This window comes from Petromyzon marinus, chromosome 13, assembly GCF_048934315.1.
Source record: "Petromyzon marinus isolate PM22_M1 ecotype Great Lakes invasive population chromosome 13, UKy_Petmar_22M1.pri1.0, whole genome shotgun sequence".
Lineage (NCBI taxonomy): Eukaryota > Metazoa > Chordata > Hyperoartia > Petromyzontiformes > Petromyzontidae > Petromyzon > Petromyzon marinus.
In genome coordinates, this window is record NC_133679.1 from 558548 (window position 1) to 583050 (window position 24503).

At 54.4% G+C, this 24503-nt stretch overlaps 2 protein-coding genes across 3 annotated transcripts in view; one reads left to right on the top strand and one right to left on the bottom strand.

The window, feature by feature from the left end:
• Window positions 1-2387, top strand: part of NCBP1 (nuclear cap binding protein subunit 1) — a 41462-nt gene extending 39075 nt beyond the window's left edge. Inside the window, exons 22-23 of the mRNA XM_032953798.2 lie at window positions 269-382; window positions 1613-2387. Of these exons, the coding sequence (XP_032809689.1) occupies window positions 269-382; window positions 1613-1726 (228 nt within the window). The 3' untranslated portion in view covers window positions 1727-2387. The remainder of the gene's footprint in view (window positions 1-268; window positions 383-1612) is intronic.
• A 354-nt stretch (window positions 2388-2741) lies between these two features.
• XPA (XPA, DNA damage recognition and repair factor) overlaps window positions 2742-24503 on the bottom strand; it is a 37459-nt gene continuing 15697 nt past the window's right edge. Inside the window, exons 1-7 of one of the 2 annotated variants that reach the window (XM_076066756.1) lie at window positions 19637-21599; window positions 16840-17105; window positions 14192-14310; window positions 12629-12734; window positions 10060-10225; window positions 6664-6781; window positions 2742-5788 (exon numbers count right to left, since the gene is read on the bottom strand). In XM_076066756.1, the coding sequence (XP_075922871.1) occupies window positions 5622-5788; window positions 6664-6781; window positions 10060-10225; window positions 12629-12734; window positions 14192-14310; window positions 16840-17105; window positions 19637-19684 (990 nt within the window). In that variant the 5' untranslated portion in view covers window positions 19685-21599 and the 3' untranslated portion in view covers window positions 2742-5621. Of the gene's footprint in view, window positions 5789-6663; window positions 6782-10059; window positions 10226-12628; window positions 12735-14191; window positions 14311-16839; window positions 17106-19636; window positions 21600-24503 lie in introns of those variants that run through there. The other variant, XM_032953799.2, reaches the window with a different exon arrangement.

The window sequence follows — 24503 nt, forward strand, 5'->3', positions numbered from 1 at the left end:
ATACAAATTATATGTAAATATATACAAAACATTTTATTGTTTAACCGGGTGCGAACTCGGGACGTCGATAGTATAGTTTGCAACATTGGCCTGGGTAAAGAATGTTTAAAATAGACAATACAGACGAGACGGTATACAGACGAGACGGCGTTCGTCTCTCCGGTCTCTGCCGCTGGTTGGGGATCCTTGGCGGAGTGTCCCGCGTGGCGACTCTGTGCCAGCGTCTGCGCTTGCGCCGTTGACGCCGCCGTTGTTTTGCTGCACCCAGCGGTTCATCATGATCCTCACGGAGCACCTGGTACGCTGCGAGACCAGCGGCACAGAGCGCAGGACGCCCTGGTACAAGAACTGCATCGAGCGTCTGCAGCAGATCTTCCTCCAGGTTTGTGGACCGATGGTGATGCTCGCGCCTCAAAGCAAGAATGACCTGGGTCCCGTTCCCGATTCGGATGCCTTTTCTGCGTAGAGTTTGTTCTCTACAGTTTCCTAGCATAGCTAAACAAATAACACAGTGTGAGACACGAGAGGTTTTTTTTTTGGGTTAGATCGTGATCTAACAAAAAAAAAACCTCTTATGGATATTGGGCGCGAAAGCCTCGGGGTTAAACACAATGTAGCAGATGTTGTCCAAAGATCACAATGCTGAAAACTAACCTAGAAATTACTAATTTGGGATTACTTTACTCAACTAGGACCCTCCAGAAGAGTGTCGATGCTCAGGCTACTAATCGCACCGTCGGTGTCCAGGCAAAGTGACGCGTTTTTATCTTGGATCGCACAGCGACCCAGAATTGTGGGGTTTGCTTGGAGGTCTTTCTCGGGCCAATGTCACAACCCACAGGATTGCCTCCTCTTCAGCTATGTTGACAAGTAGAGCGGTTCACTCTACTATTCTGTATCATTAGACCTCCTTTGCCAGTACCAAAATGTAATAATAGGGGTTTTCCCCTTTTTTCTGGCAACAAAACTGAAACCTTTGTACAAGGATTCATGTTACTGCATTAACCACAATACCTGCAGTCAAAATGCAATTGGGTTGAGGCTCAAAAGAAAGCCGTCCCTTGGTGTGGACCAATCAGTTTCAAGGACAATGCATGTATTGTCATAGTATGTTTTTTGTTTGCATTTTGACTGCAGGTATTGTGGTTAATGCAGACATGAATCTTCGTAAAAAGGTTTCAGTTTTGTTGCCAGAAAAAAGGGGGAAAACCCTATTATTATTATCTATTCTGGTTGAGGTCAGGTTTAGTACAATAAGCAGTGATTTACAGCTGTGTGCAGTCATCAGTCACTAACGTGAGGTGAGACCATCAGACGCTGCGCATAAGGACCCAGGTTCGTCTCGGACGGCTGACCCGGATTTCAACCTGGGCTCCCGGCACTGCTGGCTCAGCGCGCGCACGCGACTTGAACGCGCGCGACTTTAACGCGCGCGACTTTAACGCTTGCTGTCGCGACGCGATTGCTGTCGGTCGCCGCTGCCGAGCGACAGCAATCGCCCTCCCGGCGTGTTCACACTTTGTTAGAGCGCCCCTGCAAGTGGTGGCCCGGCCCAGCGGGTGTTGTTCACGAGGGATTAGCGCTCCTCTTGTACGCGTTCACCTCTCCGCAGCACCAGCACACGATCCAGCTGTACATGGGGACCCTGGAGAACCTGCTGTTCACGAGCGAGCTGGACCCGCACATCCTGGCCATTTTCCAGCAGTTCTGCGCCCTCACGGCGTGACGTTCCGTCCCGCCGTCGCCGCCCGCGGGAACACGAGGAACGCCGACGAGAGAATCCTTGTGCCGGCCTCGCCACCGCCACTCGGCGAGGAAGCCGCGCCGCGCTTTTTACCCCAAACCGTCGGCAGTGGCGTCTCCGCGTGTTCACTCGCGCTAAACGTGCAACAAGTTGCTGGACATTAGATTCGAGGTTTAGGAAAAATTAGAAGGCCCTTTTTGTTGCTGTGCTATCGGTGTCGTCGCCGCCACCACCCAGTTAGCTCATTGTCCCTTCGTGGATATTGTTAGTCTGGTTTTGTTGGCATGGACGTGAATGTGAGCCCCGTAGACCCAACCGGGACGGTCTGGGATCTTGCCACAGAGGCAGATGTTATGAGCAGGGTGACGAGTTTGCAGATTATTACTTCATCTGGGTTTTTATGCTGTGGAAAACATGGTGTATTATCACGAGGAATTACATTAATTGAATGTCAAAGTGAAAAGACCGTTCTAAGTTAATGTTTTTCATTTCATTGATTGAATGCGTGTCCCCAACAGTCGGGAGAGGCAATGTAGCTTGGACCGAGTTTGTGTCGTCGCCTTTGGCTCTGCTGCACGTTTTGTAAGCAGCATTGCCTTTATTTCATTGTCTGGTTTTTTGGCAATAAAACCTCTGACATTTTCTTCTGATCTGCCTTCTCCATTTCAATGTTGCAATGACAGTGCTTGGTCTGATCTCTCAATGCCTCTTCTGCTGCTCAAGATGTCAGCTCTCAATTCGCACCATCACTGCAGACATAATTGCCACTTGTTTATGGTTGGTCTGGATTGTTTCGCTCGGTCGAATTAAATAACATCAGTTACTCGTGTTTAGGTTGGATGTTATTTGTATCAATGATAACATCAGTTACTCGTGTTTAGGCTGGATGTTATTTGTATCAATGCTAAGACCACCCTCACATCCCAAAGTTAACAGATCTCCACAGCAGGATCCTGAGTTGCAGAATGTATGGATCAATAAAACCTCACACAGTCCCTTAATATAAGTGATTTAATCATGACCATATCCACCAGTATCTCAGATTAACATTTAGCACGACACGTATAACAACACACTGCAACATTCAACAATGCACTGCAACATTCAACAATGCACTAACATTCAAGGCGCAAGACGAGGGGACATTTTTATATTTCTGACCACTGCCTGATGATGCTGGCTCAGTACCAGCGAGAGATCTGTACCCAATGGTTTAGTGTGGTGTCGATAGCGCTCCAACAACACTACCGGTGGTGCTGCTGAAGCAGTAATAACCCGACATGTTTGTGCACGTGATAACTTTATTAATTGGTTGTGAGGTGGAGGGTTTCCTAAACATTTGACTTTCGCGATCTGACACAAACATCAAGTGAATCGATTAAACGCCCTCTTGGCCGACACAACATCCACACGTGGTATAGGTGAGATATAGGTGGCGAGTTTGTATGAAGTGGAGGTTGCAAGGCTCCCAAGTGGCCTTCAGTGAGATGGTTCAGGTGTGGTTTGGTGAGCAGGGGCCCGACAGCAAGGCCAGTTCTAGCTTATTTGATATTTACAGAAAGCCGATGGACGTGGCCATCCCTCCCCTCCAGTCAGCCAGCAAAACCTCGTGTTCTAATGCCAGTCCAGTGTAGTGTGGTGCGATACAGCACGGGGTATGCGTGCGTGTTGTTGTGTCCGCGTGCAGCAGCGTGTACTCGCAGCGGCGTCCTCGGCTCGCGAGTGCCGAGGGCCTCCGCCAGCAGCGCTCCGATGGCGCTCCGCACGAAACCACTCCACCTTGGGGGGCCGCAGCTTAGCAACAACGCATTCGCCGCTTTCACACGCGGACACCCGCTCCGAACCGACCTGTTACAACCAAGGGCACGCCACACCACCACCTCGCCTGCCGGTCTTGCGCATTCCTGTCCGTCTGTCGACTGCTGAGTAAACCACCCATTATCTAAACTGTAAAACTAAACAATTTTTCATTCTACCAGATAAGGAAGTCCTCACTCTGCTCTGCCTGAATTCATCATAGATATGTAAACACGATGTCCATTTTCAACCCAGTTCCTATCTACGGTTACATAATCGTCGATAACCGCCTCGCGCTGCTGCAATCATCTCCCACGCGAGTCCTGGTGTCGCGTCCATCCCAGCCGACGTTGTGGGCCCATTGAGTCGAATTCGAGGACGTTTTAACAGGCGTCGACGTCCGGCATGTCCAGCTGCAGTGCGATGGGCGCTGTGTGAGAGAGGAGGCGGGGAAAGCAGCGGCACCCCGCTGGAAGTTTGCCACCAGAGAGACGGCGTCTCAGCCCGGTGGCGAGCGGTGCAGAGTGGCTGACGGGCGGTGCAGAGTGGCTGACGGGCGAGGTTGTCACGGTGCAGAGTGGCTGACGGGCGAGGTTGTCACAGTGCAGAGTGGCTGACGGGCGAGGTTATCACGGTGCAGAGTGGCTGACGGGCGAGGTTGTCACGGTGGCGAGCGGTGCAGAGTGGCTGACGGGCAAGGTTGTCACGGTGCAGAGTGGCTGACGGGCGAGGTTGTCACGGCGTCTCCCACCCAAGAGGCTCTCACCAAAGGGAGGGGGACAGATTATTTTCTATTCTCCGAGAGAAACTTTTTTTTCTCTCCCGGAGGGCCGTACACCGAGTGGGATGTTGGTCACCACTTCCTTGTGAGGGAGTGTTTCTTGTACGCGCGATCTCCAGGTTCAGTGCATGCCGCACACACCCTCTACTTACACCCTATTCTTCTTCTACACTCGGGTTGGCTATTCCACAGGGCGAGCAGCCAAACGGGACCAGGCAGCATTCATTCACGAGCACGGCCCATTCACACGGCCGGGTCAACAACAATGTCTCCCAAGTGTACGAGTGAATGGTGGGCGAGCGAGTGAGTGAATGGTGGGTGAGCGAGTGGGTGAATGTGCGAGTGAATGGTGGGTGAGCGAGTGGGTGAATGTGCGAGTGAATGGTGAATGTGCGAGTGGGTCAATGTGCGAGTGAATGGTGGGTGAGCGAGTGGTGGGTGAGCGAGTGGTGGGTGAGCGAGTGGTGGGTGAGCGAGTGGTGGGTGAGCGAGTGGTGGGTGAGCGAGTGGTGGGTGAGCGAGTGGTGGGTGAGCAAGTGGTGGGTGAGCGAGTGGGTGAATATGCGAGTGGTGGGTGAGCGAGTGGGTGAATGTGCGAGTGGTGGGTGAGCGAGTGGGTGAATGTGCGAGTGGTGGGTGAGCGAGTGGGTGAGTGAGTGGTGGGTGAGTGAGTGGTGGGTGTTTGCCTCACCCTCGCTGTGGGCCAAGTTGCCTGGCGGCCCCTCCGGGCGTTGTCTGGTGCGGTCCGCGTGCCGCTGTGTTGTTAGTTACATGGCTCCCGTGAGGGCCCGTGGAGACCCAACGCGTGCGCACGTGGAGACGCCGCTGGGCGCTCGCGACGGAGCAACGCGGGGCAGCTTGGAGGGCCCCCGATAAAAACTACTCCACTGGGGTGGTGTTTATCAGACCACAATCACAACTTGCATCAAAAATACATGCTCTGTACATCCTCGGGCAGGTAGTGTTTGGCATTAAAAGGCTGTTCATTGGAAAAAGCTAGCAGTTTCGTCTCCTTGTCCAAAGTATACGGAACATAGAAATGTTGCGTGTAGCTCACCCTTGCGTGGCAAAGCGCACGACTCGTGTATAAAACATCCCCCTTGCTCCGCACGAGTTCCCAGCTCCACAGAGCCAAGCTCCTTTTGCTTCACTTTATTATTAGACTGGAAAACCGCTCCTCGTGTCTCCTCCCCGGCGGCTCCTCCGCCGCTTCCCCCCGGTCTCGGTCCCTGATCCGACTCGGCTCTGGGGCCGCTCCCCCGACCCACGAGCACCGGGACGCTGGCCCCGGCGCCGCTCTCACATCTTCTCGTAGGCGAGGCGGTGGCCGCACTGCACGCAAGTCCTGTGGTACGCGTCCGCGTCCGCGTCCGCGTCCGCGTCGTCGCGCTGCTCGGGGCCGTACTCGTGCACGTGGCCCGCGCTGGCCTTCCGGTACAGGCTGCTCCTCACCGCCATGCGCAGCTCTAGACCGAGAGACGTGGGCGGGAGGTTAGCGAGCAGGGTGTGGTCTTCACGAGCTGGGTCACTGCCTCAGGTCGAGGCAGCGGGGTGCAGGTCGTGCACAAACACGAATCCCGCGATGGAACACGGCCGGGTCGTTTTGCACGACGAGGCATCGGCACAAACGGCACTTTGATTCATCGTCTTCGTTTCATCCTGAAAATTACTATCGGCGCATCAATTCACGAGCCGTTATGAATTTCCTTCATTCAAGTTGACGAGTGAGAGTATGACGTAAGAACCTGCACTACGTGGCCTTCGCCCGCTGCAGGTGAGCAGTCACCGCGACGACTCCTGTGACACGTAAAGCGAGTGAACGCCCGCCGTGCCCGCCGTGCCCGCCGTGCACCGCCGTGGGACACATTCCAGCAGTAGGGGCTCAAAGGCGGCGCCGATTTGAGAGCAGAAAACGAAGTTCAGAAACCGCGCACGACGTTGCAGCGTTCGCCCTCAAGCCAGCGCGCACTGCACTCAGCAGCAGGGCGATGGTAACACTCGCAAGGCATCGCAGAGGACTGCCGTTGGCCAAGTGTCCACAGATTGCCTCTGTGCTACCTCTCCCATCCAACTCACGGGGACTCGCGCGTCTGCATAATAGAACAAACAACCGCTGTCAATATGCAATGTGTCGGACGTTGAGACGGGCTGTCACGTAAATATTAAATAACGAAATGCAAGTCGCACAAACAGCCGTGCTTCAATCACCTGCGAAGCTCAAAGTCCCCTCCCTGCGGACCACGCAGGAGCGTGCGGTAATCGGTCTCCCATAAACATCTGCTCCCGGTAACGACGACGACGACGACGACAATGACGCCGGCCCACGGCAGCGCTCGCTCACCCTTGACCTTGTTATTGAAGCGCTTCTGCTGCCGCCGGTCGCGGCCGTGGTGCCGCTGCTCGCGGGCCTCCTGCAGGGCCTCCTCGCCGCCCCACACGTCCAGCGAGCGCCCCTCCACCTGGCAGCAGCACCACCGCCCGCACGGCCGACACGAGACGCCGGCGCTCATTAGCCAGCGAGGGACCTCTTGAGGGTAACTTTAGGTGCCGATTGATGCGAGTAACGAAGACCTCAAATGTGCGTTGGGCATCCCGGAACGGGGTAGAATCACGACGCCGCAAAGCGTGAACACCACGTAGATGGCTTTGGCTGCCAATGTTGTGGTTTGATTTTTTTGGTTGGACCACGTAATAATAATCTGACAAACTCTGTGTTTTAAAACCCTCCACCATTAGCCAAACAAATTAATTTGTCATGTTAGGTAACATTAAACGCTTGCACACGCGACACTTTATTTGTTTGGCTATGTTGGGTGGTCGAGGGTCATACGACACACATTTTGGCCCGATCATTCCGTGACCCAAACCCAAACATCGGTCCTGAATAACCCGTGAGTAGTTTTGTGCTTTGGGGCGCATCCCCCTGTAGCCAGCAGCGTCTCGCGCCTCGGATCGCATCGGCCTCGTCGAGGAAGCCACGCAGCAGGCTCAGACACTCGGACACTCGGACATCGGGAGATGGCGTGGGTGGAGCGAACCCGGGTGGCTCACGGCTGGCAGTGTGGGAGTCACAGCCATTCGACAGCTAGGCTAAGCCTGGGCACCGCAGTAAACAAACATTCGCCCTCGACTTATTTCATACGTACAGTGACATTTCATGGAGCAGAGGCGGCTGTGTGTTCGTGAAATTCCTTCTGCTATCTGTGTTTAAATCTAACGCGTATTTGCTCAGACTGATAAGTTCGTGTGGATTTAACAACATCCCTCGGCGTGTCCACACGGAGAGAACGCCCTCACGTGACCCCGGGGCATCCCCCCCACCCCGGGTGAAGTTCTCTACCCCAGGTGAAGTTCTCTACCCCAGGTGAAGTTCTCTACCCCAGGTGAAGTTCTCTACTCCAGGTGAAGTTCTCTACCCCAGGTGAAGTTCTCTACCCCAGGTGAAGTTCTGTGCCCCAGGTGAAGTTCTCTACCCCAGGTGAAGTTCTCTACCCCAGGTGAAGTTCTCTACCCCAGGTGAAGTTCTCTGCCCCAGGTGAAGTTCTGTGCCCCAGGTGAAGTTCTGTGCCCCAGGTGAAGTTCTCTACCCCAGGTGAAGTTCTCTACCCCAGGTGAAGTTCTCTACCCCAGGTGAAGTTCTGTGCCCCAGGTGAAGTTCTCTACCCCAGGTGAAGTTCTCTACCCCAGGTGAAGTTCTCTACCCCAGGGGAAGTTCTCTACCCCAGGGGAAGTTCTCTACCCCAGGTGAAGTTCTGTGCCCCAGGTGAAGTTCTCTACCCCAGGGGAAGTTTTCTACCCCAGGTGAAGTTCTCTACCCCAGGTGAAGTTCTCTACCCCAGGTGAAGTTCTCTACCCCAGGTGAAGTTCTGTGCCCCAGGTGAAGTTCTCTACCCCAGGTGAAGTTCTCTACCCCAGGTGAAGTTCTCTACCCCAGGTGAAGTTCTGTGCCCCAGGTGAAGTTCTGTGCCCCAGGTGAAGTTCTCTACCCCAGGGGAAGTTCTCTACCCCAGGTGAAGTTCTCTACCCCAGGTGAAGTTCTCTACCCCAGGTGAAGTTCTCTACCCCAGGTGAAGTTCTCTACCCCAGGTGAAGTTCTGTGCCCCAGGTGAAGTTCTGTGCCCCAGGTGAAGTTCTCTACCCCAGGGGAAGTTCTCTACCCCAGGTGAAGTTCTGTGCCCCAGGTGAAGTTCTCTACCCCAGGTGAAGTTCTCTACCCCAGGTGAAGTTCTCTACCCCAGGGGAAGTTCTCTACCCCAGGGGAAGTTCTCTACCCCAGGTGAAGTTCTCTACCCCAGGTGAAGTTCTCTACCCCAGGGGAAGTTCTCTACCCCAGGGGAAGTTCTCTACCCCAGGGGAAGTTCTGTGCCCCAGGTGAAGTTCTCTACCCCAGGTGAAGTTCTCTACCCCAGGGGAAGTTCTCTACCCCAGGGGAAGTTCTGTGCCCCAGGTGAAGTTCTCTACCCCAGGTGAAGTTCTCTACCCCAGGGGAAGTTCTCTACCCCAGGGGAAGTTCTCTACCCCAGGTGAAGTTCTCTACCCCAGGTGAAGTTCTCTACCCCAGGGGAAGTTCTCTACCCCAGGGGAAGTTCTCTACCCCAGGTGAAGTGCTCTACCCCAGGTGAAGTTCTGTGCCCCAGGTGAAGTTCTCTACCCCAGGGGAAGTTCTCTACCCCAGGTGAAGTTCTCTACCCCAGGTGAAGTTCTGTGCCCCAGGTGAAGTTCTCTACCCCAGGTGAAGTTCTCTACCCCAGGTGAAGTTCTCTACCCCAGGGGAAGTTCTCTACCCCAGGTGAAGTTCTCTACCCCAGGTGAAGTTCTGTGCCCCAGGTGAAGTTCTGTGCCCCAGGTGAAGTTCTCTACCCCAGGTGAAGTTCTCTACCCCAGGGGAAGTTCTCTACCCCAGGTGAAGTTCTCTGCCCCAGGTGAAGTTCTCTACCCCAGGTGAAGTTCTCTGCCCCAGGTGAAGTTCTCTACCCCAGGGGAAGTTCTCTGCCCCAGGTGAAGTTCTGTGCCCCAGGTGAAGTTCTGTGCCCCAGGTGAAGTTCTCTACCCCAGGTGAAGTTCTCTACCCCAGGGGAAGTTCTCTACCCCAGGTGAAGTTCTCTGCCCCAGGTGAAGTTCTCTACCCCAGGTGAAGTTCTCTGCCCCAGGTGAAGTTCTCTACCCCAGGTGAAGTTCTCTGCCCCAGGTGAAGTTCTCTACCCCAGGGGAAGTTCTCTACCCCAGGTGAAGTTCTGTGCCCCAGGTGAAGTTCTGTGCCCCAGGTGAAGTTCTCTACCCCAGGTGAAGATCTCTACCCCAGGTGAAGCACTGTACCCTGGCTACACGTGCCAACTCAAACTGCCACTAACTACACAGAGTGTGCAGCATGCACAAACTATATCTAATTTAATTTCTTAGTTTTTTTGTACTAAATGCGGCTCATTCGAGGTGTAAGATGTGTTTGGTTTGATTTTGACATGCAACAAACACTCCTTGAGGGGTGTGCCCTGAGTGCAACTAGAATGCGATTGGAGGGACTTGGGAAGTCCTTCTGTGATGTCACATCCTGGGGCCCCTTTTTGGCACAAGGTGGTGCTCTGCTCACTGCAGCACTTTGTAATGTAAATCTGTTGGTGTCGTGGCTTGGCGCTGAGACAGAAGAACCCTCACGAGCTCCTACATCCACGCGCACGCAGCGGCCACTCTCTCACCACTCACCACTCGCCACTCACCACTCGCTCGCTCGCTCGCTCACCTGCAGGCGCAGGTACAGCTTCATGTCTCCCCAGCGCGGGTTGTGCGGGTTCTTGCGCAGGACGAAGCGCAGCGCCGGCTCCCGCCCGTCCAGGTCGCAGTCCTTGAGCAGGAACTCCGTCTTGGCCTCCGTGCGCGACACCAGCTGGTGCTTGCCCTCGTTGTCCCTGCGATAGCGGAGGCGGCGCGCACGGCAGCGGCGCAGCAGCAGCGGCAGCACATCAGCAGAAGGGCAGCAGCGGCACAGCGGCACAGCGGCGCAGCGTGTGTGTGGGCACCATTCACCCCCACCCACCGCTCCGTATCAACTGCCGCGAGTCGTGGTCGCGATTCAACGAGGGCCGTTGGCTACGGACGGTGCGGAGAAAAGAAGTTCAAGAATCGAGGATTCTCGGTTCCCTTTGTGGCGGCTCTCCCCCCGCTCGTGTTCTTCTGTTCCGTGTCGACATCTTGCGATGTGGTGGCGTTTAAACGCGATTTAATTTCAAATTCCCTCCATGGGTATTTATTCCATTTGCCGAAAGGTAACGTTCGAATACATTTTAATATATCTCACGCGTACAATTCAATGCATAACTTTTAGACGGATGAAGTGCTACATGTCTACAGCATGCCTCGTCAAACACTACCAGCTGCTGAAAGCAAAATACGTAAACCTAAGGCACTCAATGAGCGTAGCGGTTACTGGGTGTTCATGGGTATTCAGCCAGCAAGAGAGATTCCGACATCGGGGCCTGTGTGCAAGCGCACGCCTGTAACCCAGGTTGGCTGATCACACACAGATGGTCATCGCTTGTGAAACTCAAAAACCCGTTACCCCGCAAAGCATCTGCGAGACGGCAGTACGGCAAGTGGGTTCAGAACCTTGGACCTGTCACACACGTACAGACAGTAAAATCTGTCTGTATGTGTCACACACATACAGACAGTAAAACCTGTCTGTATGTGTGTGACACACACATACAGACAGTAAAACCTGTCTGTATGTGTGTCACACACAGACAGTAAAATCTGTCTGTATGTGTCACACACACAGACAGTAAAATCTGTCTGTATGTGTCACACATATACAGACAGTAAAACCTGTCTGTATGTGTGTGACACACACAGACAGTAAAATCTGTCTGTATGTGTCACACACATACAGATAGTAAAACCTGTCTGTATGTGTGTGACACACACATACAGACAGTAAAATCTGTCTGTATGTGTCACACACATACAGATAGTAAAACCTGTCTGTATGTGTGTGACACACACATACAGACAGTAAAATCTGTCTGTATGTGTCACACACATACAGATAGTAAAACCTGTCTGTATGTGTGTGACACACACATACAGACAGTAAAATCTGTCTGTATGTGTCACACACATACAGATAGTAAAACCTGTCTGTATGTGTGTGACACACACATACAGACAGTAAAACCTGTCTGTATGTGTGTCACACACAGACAGTAAAACCTGTCTGTATGTGTCACATACATACAGACAGTAAAACCTGTCTGTATGTGTCACACACACAGACAGTAAAACCTGTCTGTATGTGTCACACATATACAGACAGTAAACCCTGTCTGTATATGTGTCACACACATACAGACAGTAAAACCTGTCTGTATGTGTGTCACACACAGACAGTAAAACCTGTCTGTATGTGTCACACACACACAGACAGTAAAACCTGTCTGTATGTGTGTCACACACATACAGACAGTAAAACCTGTCTGTATGTGTGTCACACACATACAGACAGTAAAACCTGTCTGTCTGTGTCACACACATACAGACAGTAAAACCTTGTACAGTGTAAAACCTTGGATTGCGAGCATAATTCGTTCCAAAAATGTGTTTGTAATCCAAAGCACTTGTATATCAAAGCACTCGTATATCAGTTGTGCTCACGTGACGCTCAGCAGACAAAGCGTATACGTACTACTACTCGTATTGCAAGACCTCTCGCTCGTTTATCAAATTAATATTTATTTACAGTTTGCTCGTCTTGCAAAACACTCGCAGACCAAGTTACTCGCAATCCAAGGTTTTACTCTGTATGTTACTACTACAACTGAGCAAACTAATTACAGATGAGGTGGCTAAACATCCCAGTGCAGGCCCCTCTAGCCTTAATAAAGCAATGAGACTTTACTGGATGGACGACACAGGCGTAGCAGTAGTAGTAATAATAATAATGACGAGACACAAGCTTACAGGGCCTCCACGACACAGGACGATGCACAAGCACCACCACCAACCACCGCATGCACCACAGAGACGTGCGGCTTCCCGTGTGTGCGTGTGGAGTGCATGGGTGTGCGTGTGTGTGGAGTGAATGTGTGTGCGTGCGTGTGTGTGCGCGTGAGCGAGTGGAGTGCATGTGTGTGCGCGTGTGTGTGCGTGCGTGTGTGCGTGTGCGTGCGTGTGTGTGCGTGGAGTGCATGTGTGTGCGTGTGTGCGCGCGCGTGTGTGTGTGTGTGTGCGCGCATGTGTGTGTGTGTGTGTGCGCGCATGTGTGCGTGCGGCACCTCGCTCAGCAATCATGGAGGGGCATGGGGGAGTTTGCTCACCTGCACGCGTCGCACACGGCCAAGTCAAACGTGGCGCTCAGGTAGGAGTCCATGAAGCGGCGCCCGCACTCCCCGCACTGCAGGTAGTCCGCCTTCATCACGGGCGCTGCGGCGCAAAGAGCACCCAGCGGCACCGCTCACTCGCGGCCCACGCTTCTCGCCCCTGCCGAGCAAACTTGCCAGGAGCCTCCCGCAAAGAGTGTGGAGGCTCCGTTGAGGCTTTGCGGTGTAACCGAATGTAACGAATGAAACGAGGCTCTGTAAGAGCAGTAGTGAGTCACCGGCGACTGCACAACAACCCTCGCGTAATAAACGTGGTTTTTTACTTAATTTTTCTGAATTCGGCTGAGGAATATTTGCCTGTTGCATCGCCACGTGACAAACGTCGTCTCCACACGGCTGTGAAGTCGCCCGCGTCGCGCCTGCGACGTGGGTGCTAATAGCCTCGACCCCGCGTCGCCAACACCAAGAAGCTGGAGCGAGAGTGAAGCGAGAGTAAAGCAAGAGTGAAGCACGTGAGAGTGAAGCGAGAGTGAAGCACGTGAGAGTGAAGCGAGAGTGAAGCGAGAGTTAAGCACGTGAGAGTGAAGCGAGAGTGAAGCACGCGTGAAGGACTGAAATCCTGCAGCACCCACAAGGTCCCCCTGCTCAAGAAAGCACATGTACATGCCCGTCTGAAGTTTGCCAATGAACATCTGAATGATTCAGAGGACAACTGGGTGAAAGTGTTGTGGTCAGATGAGACCAAAATGGAGCTCTCTGGCATCAACTCAACTCGCCGTGTTTGGAGGAGGAGGAATGCTGCCTATGACCCCAAGAACACCATCCCCACCGTCAAACATGGAGGTGGAAACATTATGCTTTGGGGGTGTTTTTCTGCTAAGGGGACAGGACAGCTTCACCGCATCAAAGGGATGATGGACGGGGCCATGTACCGTCAAATCTTGGGTGAGAACCTCCTTCCCTCAGCCAGGGCATTGAAAATGGGTCGTGGATGGGTATTCCAGCATGACAATGACCCAAAACACACGGCTAAGGCAACAAAGGAGTGGCTCAAGAAGAAGCACATTAAGGTCCTGGAGTGGCCTAGCCAGTCTCCAGACCTTAATTCCATAGAAAATCTGTGGAGGGAGCTGAAGGTTCGAGTTGCCAAACGTCAGCCTCGAAACCTTAATGACTTGGAGAAGATCTGCAAAGAGGAGTGGGACAAAATCCCTCCTGAGATGTGTGCAAACCTGGTGGCCAACTACAAGAAACGTCTGACCTCTGTGATTGCCAACAAGGGTTTTGCCACCAAGTACTAAGTCATGTTTTGCAGAGGGGTCAAATACTTATTTCCCTCATTAAAATGAAAATAAATTTATAACATTTTTGACATGCGTTTTTCTGGATTTTTTTGTTGTTATTCTGTCTCTCACTGTTCAAATAAACCTACCATTAAAATTAAAGACTGATCATTTCTTTGTCAGTGGGCAAACGCACAAAATCAGCAGGGGATCAAATACTTTTTTTCCCTCACTGTACGTACGGGCATGTGTGTGTGTGTGCGTGCGCGGGCGCTACCTGGTGTGTGCACCACCCGGCGAGCCGCCGCCTCCTCCTCATCGTCCGCCTCCTCCAGCAGGAAACCACCGCCGGTGTCGACCGCCCGGCCGGGCACCCGCAGCCTCGCAGCGCCCGCCCTGCAGGGACGCGTGCACTACGTTCACACGCGCCAGATTCACACGCGCCACGCTCACACGCGCCACGCTCACACGCGCCACGCTCACAGGCGCCACGCTCACACGCTCACACGCGCCACGCTCACACGCGCCACGCTCACAGGCGCCACGCTCACACGCTCACACGCGCCACGCTCACAGGCGCCACGCTCACAGGCGCCACGCTCACACGCTCACACGCGCCACGCTCACAGGCGCCACGCTCACACGCGCCACGCTCACACGCACCACGCTCACACGCTCACACGCTCACACGCTCACACGCGCCACGCTCACACGCCACGCTCACACGCCACGCTCACACGCCACGCTCACACGCCACGCTCACACGCGCCACGCTCACACGCGCCACGCTCACACGCGCCACGCTCACACGCGCCACGCTCACACGCTCACACGCTCACACGCGCCACGCTCACACGCTCACACGCGCCACGCTCACACGCCACGCTCACACGCACCACGCTCACACGCACCACGCTCACACGCACCACGCTCACACGCACCACGCTCACACGCACCACGCTCACACGCGCCACGTTCACACGCTCACACGCGCCACGCTCACACGCGCCACGCTCACACGCTCACACACTCACACGTTCACACGCGCCACGCTCACACGCTCACACACTCACACGCTCACACGCGCCACGCTCACACGCGCCACGCTCACACGCTCACACGCACCACGCTCACACGCGCCACGCTCACACGCCACGCTCACACGCACCACGCTCACACGCGCCACGCTCACACGCGCCACGCTCACACGCGCCACGCTCACACGCTCACACGCGCCACGCTCACACGCACCACGCTCACACGCTCACACGCGCCACGCTCACACGCGCCACGCTCACACGCCACGCTCACACGCACCACGCTCACACGCGCCACGCTCACACGCGCCACGCTCACACGCGCCACGCTCACACGCTCACACGCGCCACGCTCACACGCACCACGCTCACACGCTCACACGCTCACACGCTCACACGCGCCACGCTCACACGCCACGCTCACACGCCACACTCACACGCCACGCTCACACGCCACGCTCACACGCACCACGCTCACACGCGCCACGCTCACACGCGCCACGCTCACACGCGCCACGCTCACACGCTCACACGCTCACACGCGCCACGCTCACACGCTCACACGCGCCACGCTCACACGCCACGCTCACACGCACCACGCTCACACGCACCACGCTCACACGCACCACGCTCACACGCACCACGCTCACACGCACCACGCTCACACGCGCCACGTTCACACGCTCACACGCGCCACGCTCACACGCGCCACGCTCACACGCTCACACACTCACACGTTCACACGCGCCACGCTCACACGCTCACACACTCACACGCTCACACGCGCCACGCTCACACGCGCCACGCTCACACGCTCACACGCACCACGCTCACACGCGCCACGCTCACACGCCACGCTCACACGCACCACGCTCACACGCGCCACGCTCACACGCGCCACGCTCACACGCGCCACGCTCACACGCTCACACGCGCCACGCTCACACGCACCACGCTCACACGCTCACACGCGCCACGCTCACACGCGCCACGCTCACACGCTCACACGCGCCACGCTCACACGCTCACACGCGCCACGCTCACACGCGCCACGCTCACACGTTCACACGCGCCACGCTCACACGCGCCATGTGCGCGCGAGCCAAGTTCGATTCCCACTTCGCAACCAATAACGATGACGGCAAATATCTCAACTGGTTCTGGGCCTCCCCTAGGTCGACTCAGCCTCAAATGAGTAGCTGATGCGATGTGTAAACATCAGCAAAGGGGAGACAAAGGTGGCCGGGCGTGGTGTTGGCCACCCACCCCCTCGCTCACAGCACTTTTGTTTGTTGAATTGTAAGATCTACTGTGCGAGACAGGCTGAGCGGCATGTGCCGTGCGAGTGACACGTGCCGTGTGACACGTGCCGTGCGAGTGACACGTGCCATGTGAGTGACACGTGCCGTGTGACACGTGCCGAGTGACACGTGCCGTGTGAGTGACACGTGCCGTGTGACACGTGCCGAGTGACACGTGCCGTGTGAGTGACACGTGCCATGTGAGTGACACGTGCCGTGTGACACGTGCCGTGCGAGTGACACGTGCCGTGACACGTGCCGTGCGAGTGACACGTGCCGTGTGACACGTGCCGAATGACACGTGCTGTGTGAGTGACACGTGCCGTGCGACACGTGCCGTGTGACACGTGCCATGCGAGTGACACGTGCCGTGTGAGTGACACGTGCCGTGTGACACGTGCCGAGTGACACGTGCCGTGTGACACGTGCTGTGTGAGTGACACGTGCCGTGTGACACGTGCCTTGTGACACGTGCCGAGTGACACGTGCCGTGAGTGACACGTGCCATGTGACACGTGCCGTGTGACACGTGCCATGTGAGTGACACGTTCCGTGTGAGTGACACGTGCCGTGCGAGTGACACGTACTGTGAGCGAGCGCTGGCCGAGGGGTAGGGCTGGCTGGCGGCGCGTGCTTGGCGGAGGAGCAGTGCTCGCTGACGGTTGCGCTCGATCTGGGCTCTCACAGCGGCCGGTAGCGCTGCCGCCGGCTCCTCCGTGCTCTGCCCAGGCCCTGCCACCCCTGAACAGCCTTCCCCCTCCTGCTGCTGCTGCTCGCTCAGCTCCTCGCCCATCTCCTCACCCAGCTCCTCACTCAGCTCCTCACCCAGCTTCTCACTCAGCTCCTCGCCCATCTGGACACGCAGACGGAGGCAATGCCGCACCGTGTCACGCAGCCCGGCGGATCTCTGGACGGGACGTGTTCGTGGGTGGCGATCGAACACGGCTCGTATCAGAGCTGTCGTAAGCATTTTTTTAACTTACAAAACGATATTGATGCAATTATTTCTAATTATAATGCTTCTCAAGGGGAGGTACAATAAAAAAAACTCACACTCGTCAATCACACTCTCTTAAAAGAAAAATACATATAATCTGCGACATCTTTGGCCCTCCATGAGGTTGTAAAAAATTTAGGAATGATTGGTGAAAGTGGTTTCCTTAAACCGATTGATTTTCCTGGGAAAGGGCCAAGGCTGCGTGGGCCGTGTCTGAGTGTGGGTGGCGAGAAGTGCCCGGGCGGCGACACGGAGGCCACCCACACCGTGAACGTGCCACACACCCTCCCTGCCACACCGTGAACGTGTCACACACCCTTCCTGCCACACCGTGGACATGCCACACACCCTCCCTCACACACCGTGGACGTGCCACACACCCTTCCTCCCACACCGTGGACGTGCCACACACCCTTCCTGCCACACCGTGGACATGCCACACACCCTCCCTCACACACCCTTCCTCCCACACCGTGAACGTGCCACACACCCTTCCTCCCCCGTCATCTCTGCGGGGGGAGGGGGGGGGTAACGGAGCAGCTCATTCGAGACCCAAACATCGCACCTCCCGGCTCCAACATTGCTCTAAGACACCGGTGTCAGCATAGATCGCATCAGAACATCAGCAGGCCGACGCGCACAACTCATCGATGAATGGAAAAGTAAAGTCACAAGCCACAGTGGTGCGACTCTGACCTTGCGACCCAAACTATGGAGTCACCCAGTAAACCCATTGTGGTCTGCGCTCCTTGCATGGAGGAGCAACAGCGAAAACGACACGAACTCTCTCCCGAAACCCTCTCGTCGTGGCCAGAAGCAGTCCCGACACTGGCATCGAGCTAGTCAACAACTCTAAACCTGTTAACCCCTTATCAGTGCCCTAACCTTACTGCAGACCTATTCAGACCTTATTGGTCAACACGTGCCCCTTATAAACAGCAACGTTTATCCTACAAAGTCCCATCACAAGGGAGAAACACAAACAAATAAACACAAATTATAGGGTTTTTTTGCTCGTATTGAAACGGCTGTACGCCGTATGGGCCTGAAAACTCAATTTCCCTGTACAAGAATATGGGGTGAACCGTGTGGGTTAACAGCTATGAACAACGTATCATCATCATCATCATCGCTGCTGCTGCTATCGTGCTCGAGAAGAGAGAAGCGGCCTTGCGCTATTTTAAATGTGAAATGAAGAACGGCCGTGACCAATGGGGCCTCTCTGCGTCGTCGTCGTCATCGTCACCTCTCCCTTGATACATTTCAAGATTAATTTTATCTTAACAAGCTTAGATATTTTCACAGATCAAAACGTGAATATTATTATCACATTGTATTGTCATCTACAAATGTACTGATGGCGTAGTTCTGTGAAAACCCCCGAGCCTGCTGGGCCGAGGTCGCGAGGAGATGGCAGTCCGGCAAATCTGTCCATGAAGTGGTCTGCAAGCACGTCGGAGTGGTATCCCCTTGTACGCATAGTGGGTTTCTCGAGGTACCCTGTTGTCCTTCAAACACGCAACATACTCCTCGGCCAAACATTCCCAAGGCAGAGGCAACTTGACGGAGTTGTGAGCCTCGGCGAGGCCTGCTGGATACACTGCGCTGTTCCCGTGAATATTCAGCATCTAGCGATCCACTCATTCGCGAATCGACCGTCACCATTTGTTGTTGTCATGTTTCAAAGATCGATTATTTTAATGGCATTCTTAATGTAACGCCTCTAGTGCCTGCTGGGGCTACAAATCGCATATAGACAACAATAATAATTCCCTACCAACACGATGCCAAGCGTGTATCGTGAGTGTAAACATCTGTTTTAATAAATTGATGAATCGATACATCGTTACATGCCTAGGTTTTGCCCAAGTATTGTTATTATTATTGTCGTGAAAAATCAGGCTAAATCACCCTGCCAAAAACCGTTTAATAGCATAAGACTTGAATGGCCGTCAGTCAACGGACAGCTCGACAATCGTGTCCATCAGCTGCTGCAGAGGGCTGCCTGGCGCCGCTCACAGATTCACTGCCGTCGAGCAACCCCGGCTGCCTGGCGTCGCTCACGGAGGCTGACAAGGACAACGGTGGCTCGTGCCGACCGACGGCGGCTCGTGTCAATCAGCGGGAGCTCTACCCAATCAAATACCGTGACGCAGGCAATCACGGCAATCGCAGCGGCCACTGTTCAGTGGGACGGTTTCCAGGCATGCAGCCAGCGCATGCAGATTCTGCCAAACGTGAAAGCTGCATTCAACAAGGCGCGAACAGCAGGGAGCTTACAATCACAAAGAGGGGCCCCACCGCCACCCCTCGCAGAGACACCCCCCTGGGCTGAGGGGACAAAGTGCTGTCGGTGAACATCTATGAAGGTCGGGTGTGAAAATCACCATGGGAGAGACAAAAGAGCACACCACCGTGCCGACATTCACAGGCATCCTCCAGTCGCCGAGACACTGGTGAGAGGTAAAAACAAAGACGACAGTGGTGAATTACAAATAAAAGTGTACTTTTTAAATGTATACTGAATACACAAAATAAATGCACTGCACCACAGTCGTGCCTCGTGTTGGGACAAATACTCATGAGGAGATGAGTTAGCTCATGATTTAGTCGAAACATTATACAGCACAACGACGGACGTCTTAGGCCATTCATTAGTTTAATAACTCGGCCATTCTCGGGGTACTCCGGCTGCGTACCACACGCAGGCGCAGTGCCCACAGAGGGCCCTGGCCAGAACCGCCCCGCCGGCTCTCACCCGAGAGCCAACAAGAACAGAATGCGCGTCACACGAACTGTGCAGGATTTCACAACCTTTTGCTGACTGCAGACAAAGGTGGAATGTCAAATTTCACCGGCAAACTGCCAGTTTATTCTGCAGCTCCCCCGACTGAATGCTCCCCGATTAAATAAACACGGTGCACTTCCATTGAACACCATCACCACCACCACCCTCGCCACTGCGTGGCACGCACCATGTACCTTGAAGCACGTCAGGTAACACCGCGTACGCCGATGAGCAAATATTGCGACGTGTTTGACGACAACTTCAACAACTTCAACGCTCGGCTGATGACGCCTACAAACGCATTCATTACAAAATTGATTCGTGACAAAAATGATCCGTGTATCTCTTGTATGAATCACAAAACGCAGCCATGCTGTGTCCTGTGAATGATATAACAGCGCTCGTGGCGTGTTGACACGTGTAGACACGCCACGTGGCGCGCAACGTGGCCAGGCAGCAACAACTCTTACACAAACGGTGGCTACGATCCGCCGCGATGGGCAGTCCACGCTTCAGCGCAGTTGCCCAAGCACAGGGAGACAGATGCTGCTCATTTTATCAGTCAACATGTGCGGGTGAGATAAGGTGACGGCAAAAAAAAAACGAATTCCTGCGATGCAATAGAGCAAAGTGAAGAGAGTCCCCGAACTCCCAGAATGCACCACCACCACTACCAGCAGAGAACAAGACGCCTTCGTTAGCAAGGAATTTCTCCCCCCCCCTCTCTCTGCTTGCACGTGTGGTGTGTTATCCGTCTAGCTGCGGTGGGGGAGTGTTATCTACGGATTCCCAGCCTTCCCGTGAGCGCAGGTGGCTGCAATAATTGCTTGGTCCTGGCTTCTGTCCGCTCTCTCGCGCTGCGGGAAGACAAAGGCGGCCGGGAGGCTCTTTCTCTCAAACCTTTGAGTTAACACTGCATTATTATTTGATTATTTCCTGAGGTTAGAGAATTCGTTTTGACTTAGGAAAAATTCTGATTGCCATATACTTCGGTCAGATTGTACAGAAACTTATTAAAGATGAATTAACATTCAGTATTGAATTAATAAATGGCAATGGCTCATTGATGTAGCTCGTAGCCTGGTCTCCAATTGGAGCGAGCGTGAGGATGGATAATTTTAACCTACTCCTGTTGTTGAATTTCGAACTTTAACGTTACTTTAATAGCAATGCAGGGTCAATGGTTTAGCTGTTTGGCTTGGCTATGTCTGCGGCTAACGCGAACTCTCGGCGATCCTGGGCTCTGCGTTTACGTCAATCTTGCAGTTTGCTGTGCGCTGCCCTCGGTCTGTGACCTTTGACCCTGGGCGTGTTTGTGAACTGTCAAAATTATGTCAGCAGGTCAGGGTAAATCGTACTTTGGCAACCTGGCGATTCTCCAATTGCGTGTTTTCATTCATTATTTCGGCCACTTACAAAAAAAACAATATATCGGTAAATATTTTATTGATATTGTGGAAAAAGGGACGTATACAACATAGCGCCCCGTGTGAGACACGCGTGTCCCAGCTCCCCGTGTGAGACACGCGTGTCCCAGTGCCCCGTGTGAGACACGCGTGTCCCAGCTCCCCGTGTGAGACACGCGTGTCCCAGCTCCCCGTGTGAGACACGCGTGTCCCAGCTCCCCGTGTGAGACACGCGTGTCCCAGTGCCCCGTGTGAGACACGCGTGTCCCAGCTCCCCGTGTGAGACACGCGTGTCCCAGCTCCCCGTGTGAGACACGCGTGTCCCAGCTCCCCGTGTGAGACACGCGTGTCCCAGTGCCCCGTGTGAGACACGCGTGTCCCAGCTCCCCGTGTGAAACACGCGTGTCCCAGCTCCCCGTGTGAGACACGCGTGTCCCAGCTCCCCGTGTGAGGCACGCGTGTCCCAGCTCCCCGTGTGAAACACGCGTGTCCCAGCTCCCCGTGTGAAACACGCGTGTCCCAGCTCCCCGTGTGAGACACGTGTGTCCCAGCTCCCCGTGTGAAACACGCGTGTCCCAGCTCCCCGTGTGTGTTTTCCACTTCCCTGCGCTGTTTGCGTTGTTTGTGGAAAAAAATACCGAAATGTTTTTTTGGTCAAAACCGTAAAAAAAAAACCTGACTCGTGTCCAAATGTAAGTTTGTTGAAAACAAAACGATTGTTTCCCTTACCTCCACCTCCATGTGTGAGAGGATGCGGAGGAGAGGTGATGGGGAGATGTACGAGAGGGGAGGCCTCGAAGGCTCGCTGGCCACGGGCCCACCTCCCAGGGTCGGTGCTGTTTCTGGGCCGGTTGATCCTGGTTCCTTGTGGCCATGGGAATGGGCCTCCACATTTATACGACACTGCCCAAGTACTACTACTCAGAGAGCACTGGCTGAGTCTCTTATGTGGAGAGGCAGCTGTATGAAGGAGACACGTCTGTTGATCTCTTTTGCGACTCAGAGATGAGTTCAGTCCAGCTGGTTCACAATTTGTCTTTGTTTTGTTTTCGTTGCGTCGGTGACCCAAGTCACTCTTGCAAATGAGACTCCTTTATCGCCTGGTTCAACTTGAACTTGATGCAAGACCGTGCAATCTGCCATACACAACTACAAGGGAAACTTGGGGCTGTATCTTGGGTCGTTGAAGGCCACATTTCTCATCATTCTCAACACAAAATAATCACAATTACCGTTAACCAATGTCATCAAAGACAGTCTCCTGGTTTAACGAACATCGATCCCCATCAGAGAGGGAGAGAGCAGTCAAATCGGTGTGTCTACACGCAGACGAGAGACACGAGGGGTTATGACAAAAGCTTATCTTTCATGGTCACGAGAACACTCTGCCACGATTGCATAAGTACGGAGACCACACAAATTATGTCAGCTCTGTGCGGTCTTCTCACTGGGGCACAGTGCACAGATGATGCGCCGCGTTCATGTTTTCTAGGGTGCTAGGCGATTGCAACGTTGTGTAAAGTGATCCTGGGAAGTTCCGTGACGGCGATCCTCACCGCAGCAGGCCTCAACGTGTGGCCTCTGGTCTGAGCCACCTGCGTGCAGAAAAGGCCGTCCAAAACCGAGCCCTGCGGACGCAATTGACTTTGAATGTCGCAACGTAATACCGCCCATAAAAGGAGTCGTGACAGATAGGCTTCCTATTATCTTGATGTTCCACGGACAGGAGAAGATTAGATTGGTTTGGCCATCACGTGCGCAAGATAGTTCACGCGGCACGGAGCGATGCATCGTGAGTCGATTATTATTAAAACAGCTTCAACTTTGAACGGTGCACGCAATGCGTCACGCGTGTAAAACTCGATTACGTCCGATTCGTATATGTTGCGAATGCGATTTGTGTACGACGCAATCTCTGCGGCCACGAGGTTCTGCGCGCGCAACGGCACGACAAACACCGATCCCTTCTCGAGTCAAAGCGTGACCCTGAATCGTGGCAATTCATTGACTGGCGGCAGGTGAATCATTACAGTGGCAGCGTTGCGCAACAGCCTGCATGCAACACGGCGGTGGCGTCACGACGGCACAGACAGCTCCACGTGGACGACGCCAAGAGGGCTCTCTCCGCTTCAGAGCCAGTGGTGGACACGGCACGTGACTGAGGGAGTCAGTGGTGGACACGGCACGTGACTGAGGGAGTCAGTGGTGGACACGGCACGTGACTGAGGGGGTCAGTGGTGGACACGGCACGTGACTGAGGGGGTCAGTGGTGGACACGGCACGTGACTGAGGGGGTCAGTGGTTACTGAGGACGCCAGGTGGCTTAGCGGTTGAGCAAGCGGTTCGTAATCGGAAGGTTGCGAGTTCAATATCCTGGTTGGGGAGTTTGACTCGGCCCATCGTCGTCGTTATTCCTCGAGTCGCATAAATCAGTACCACGAGTCAATCAAGAGTGGTCGTCCCTGCCATAGGAATGGGAAATTCCAATGACTGCCTCTGCAGCGCTGCAAACAGGAGATGAGCACCACCGCACCGAGAAACCACTTTGAACCTGTTGACTCTTTCAGGAACAACAACTCCAAACAAGGATTACACGACAGACAATAAGTAGGCAAAACTGTTGTCCTTGTCCCGCTGTATTATGCTGTACAGGGCACCACGCCAGCTCCGCGTGGTCCACAAGGCCTTGTTCCACACCTTCAGTGACAGCACGGACGCCTGCGTGCCGCCGCCACCACGGCGATGCCCATGGGCACGGCACGCAACTGCGAGGAGCAACTGCGAGGAGTAGCTGCGAGGAGCAACTGCGAGGAGCAACTGCGAGGAGCAACTGCGAGGAGCAGCTGCGAGGAGCAACTGCGAGGAGCAACCGCGAGGAGCAACTGCGAGCTCTCTCCGATATGCTGCAGGCAGCCGGCCTCTCGCACTCCCAGCACGAGACGACATCTCTGACCCGTGGCGAGCGGGAGCAGCTCGAGGAGCCGACATTTGCCTCAAAAGCCGTGCGACGTCGCGTGGACGTTTCTCATTCCATTCGCTAACAGCAGCGGGGAGCGGTGC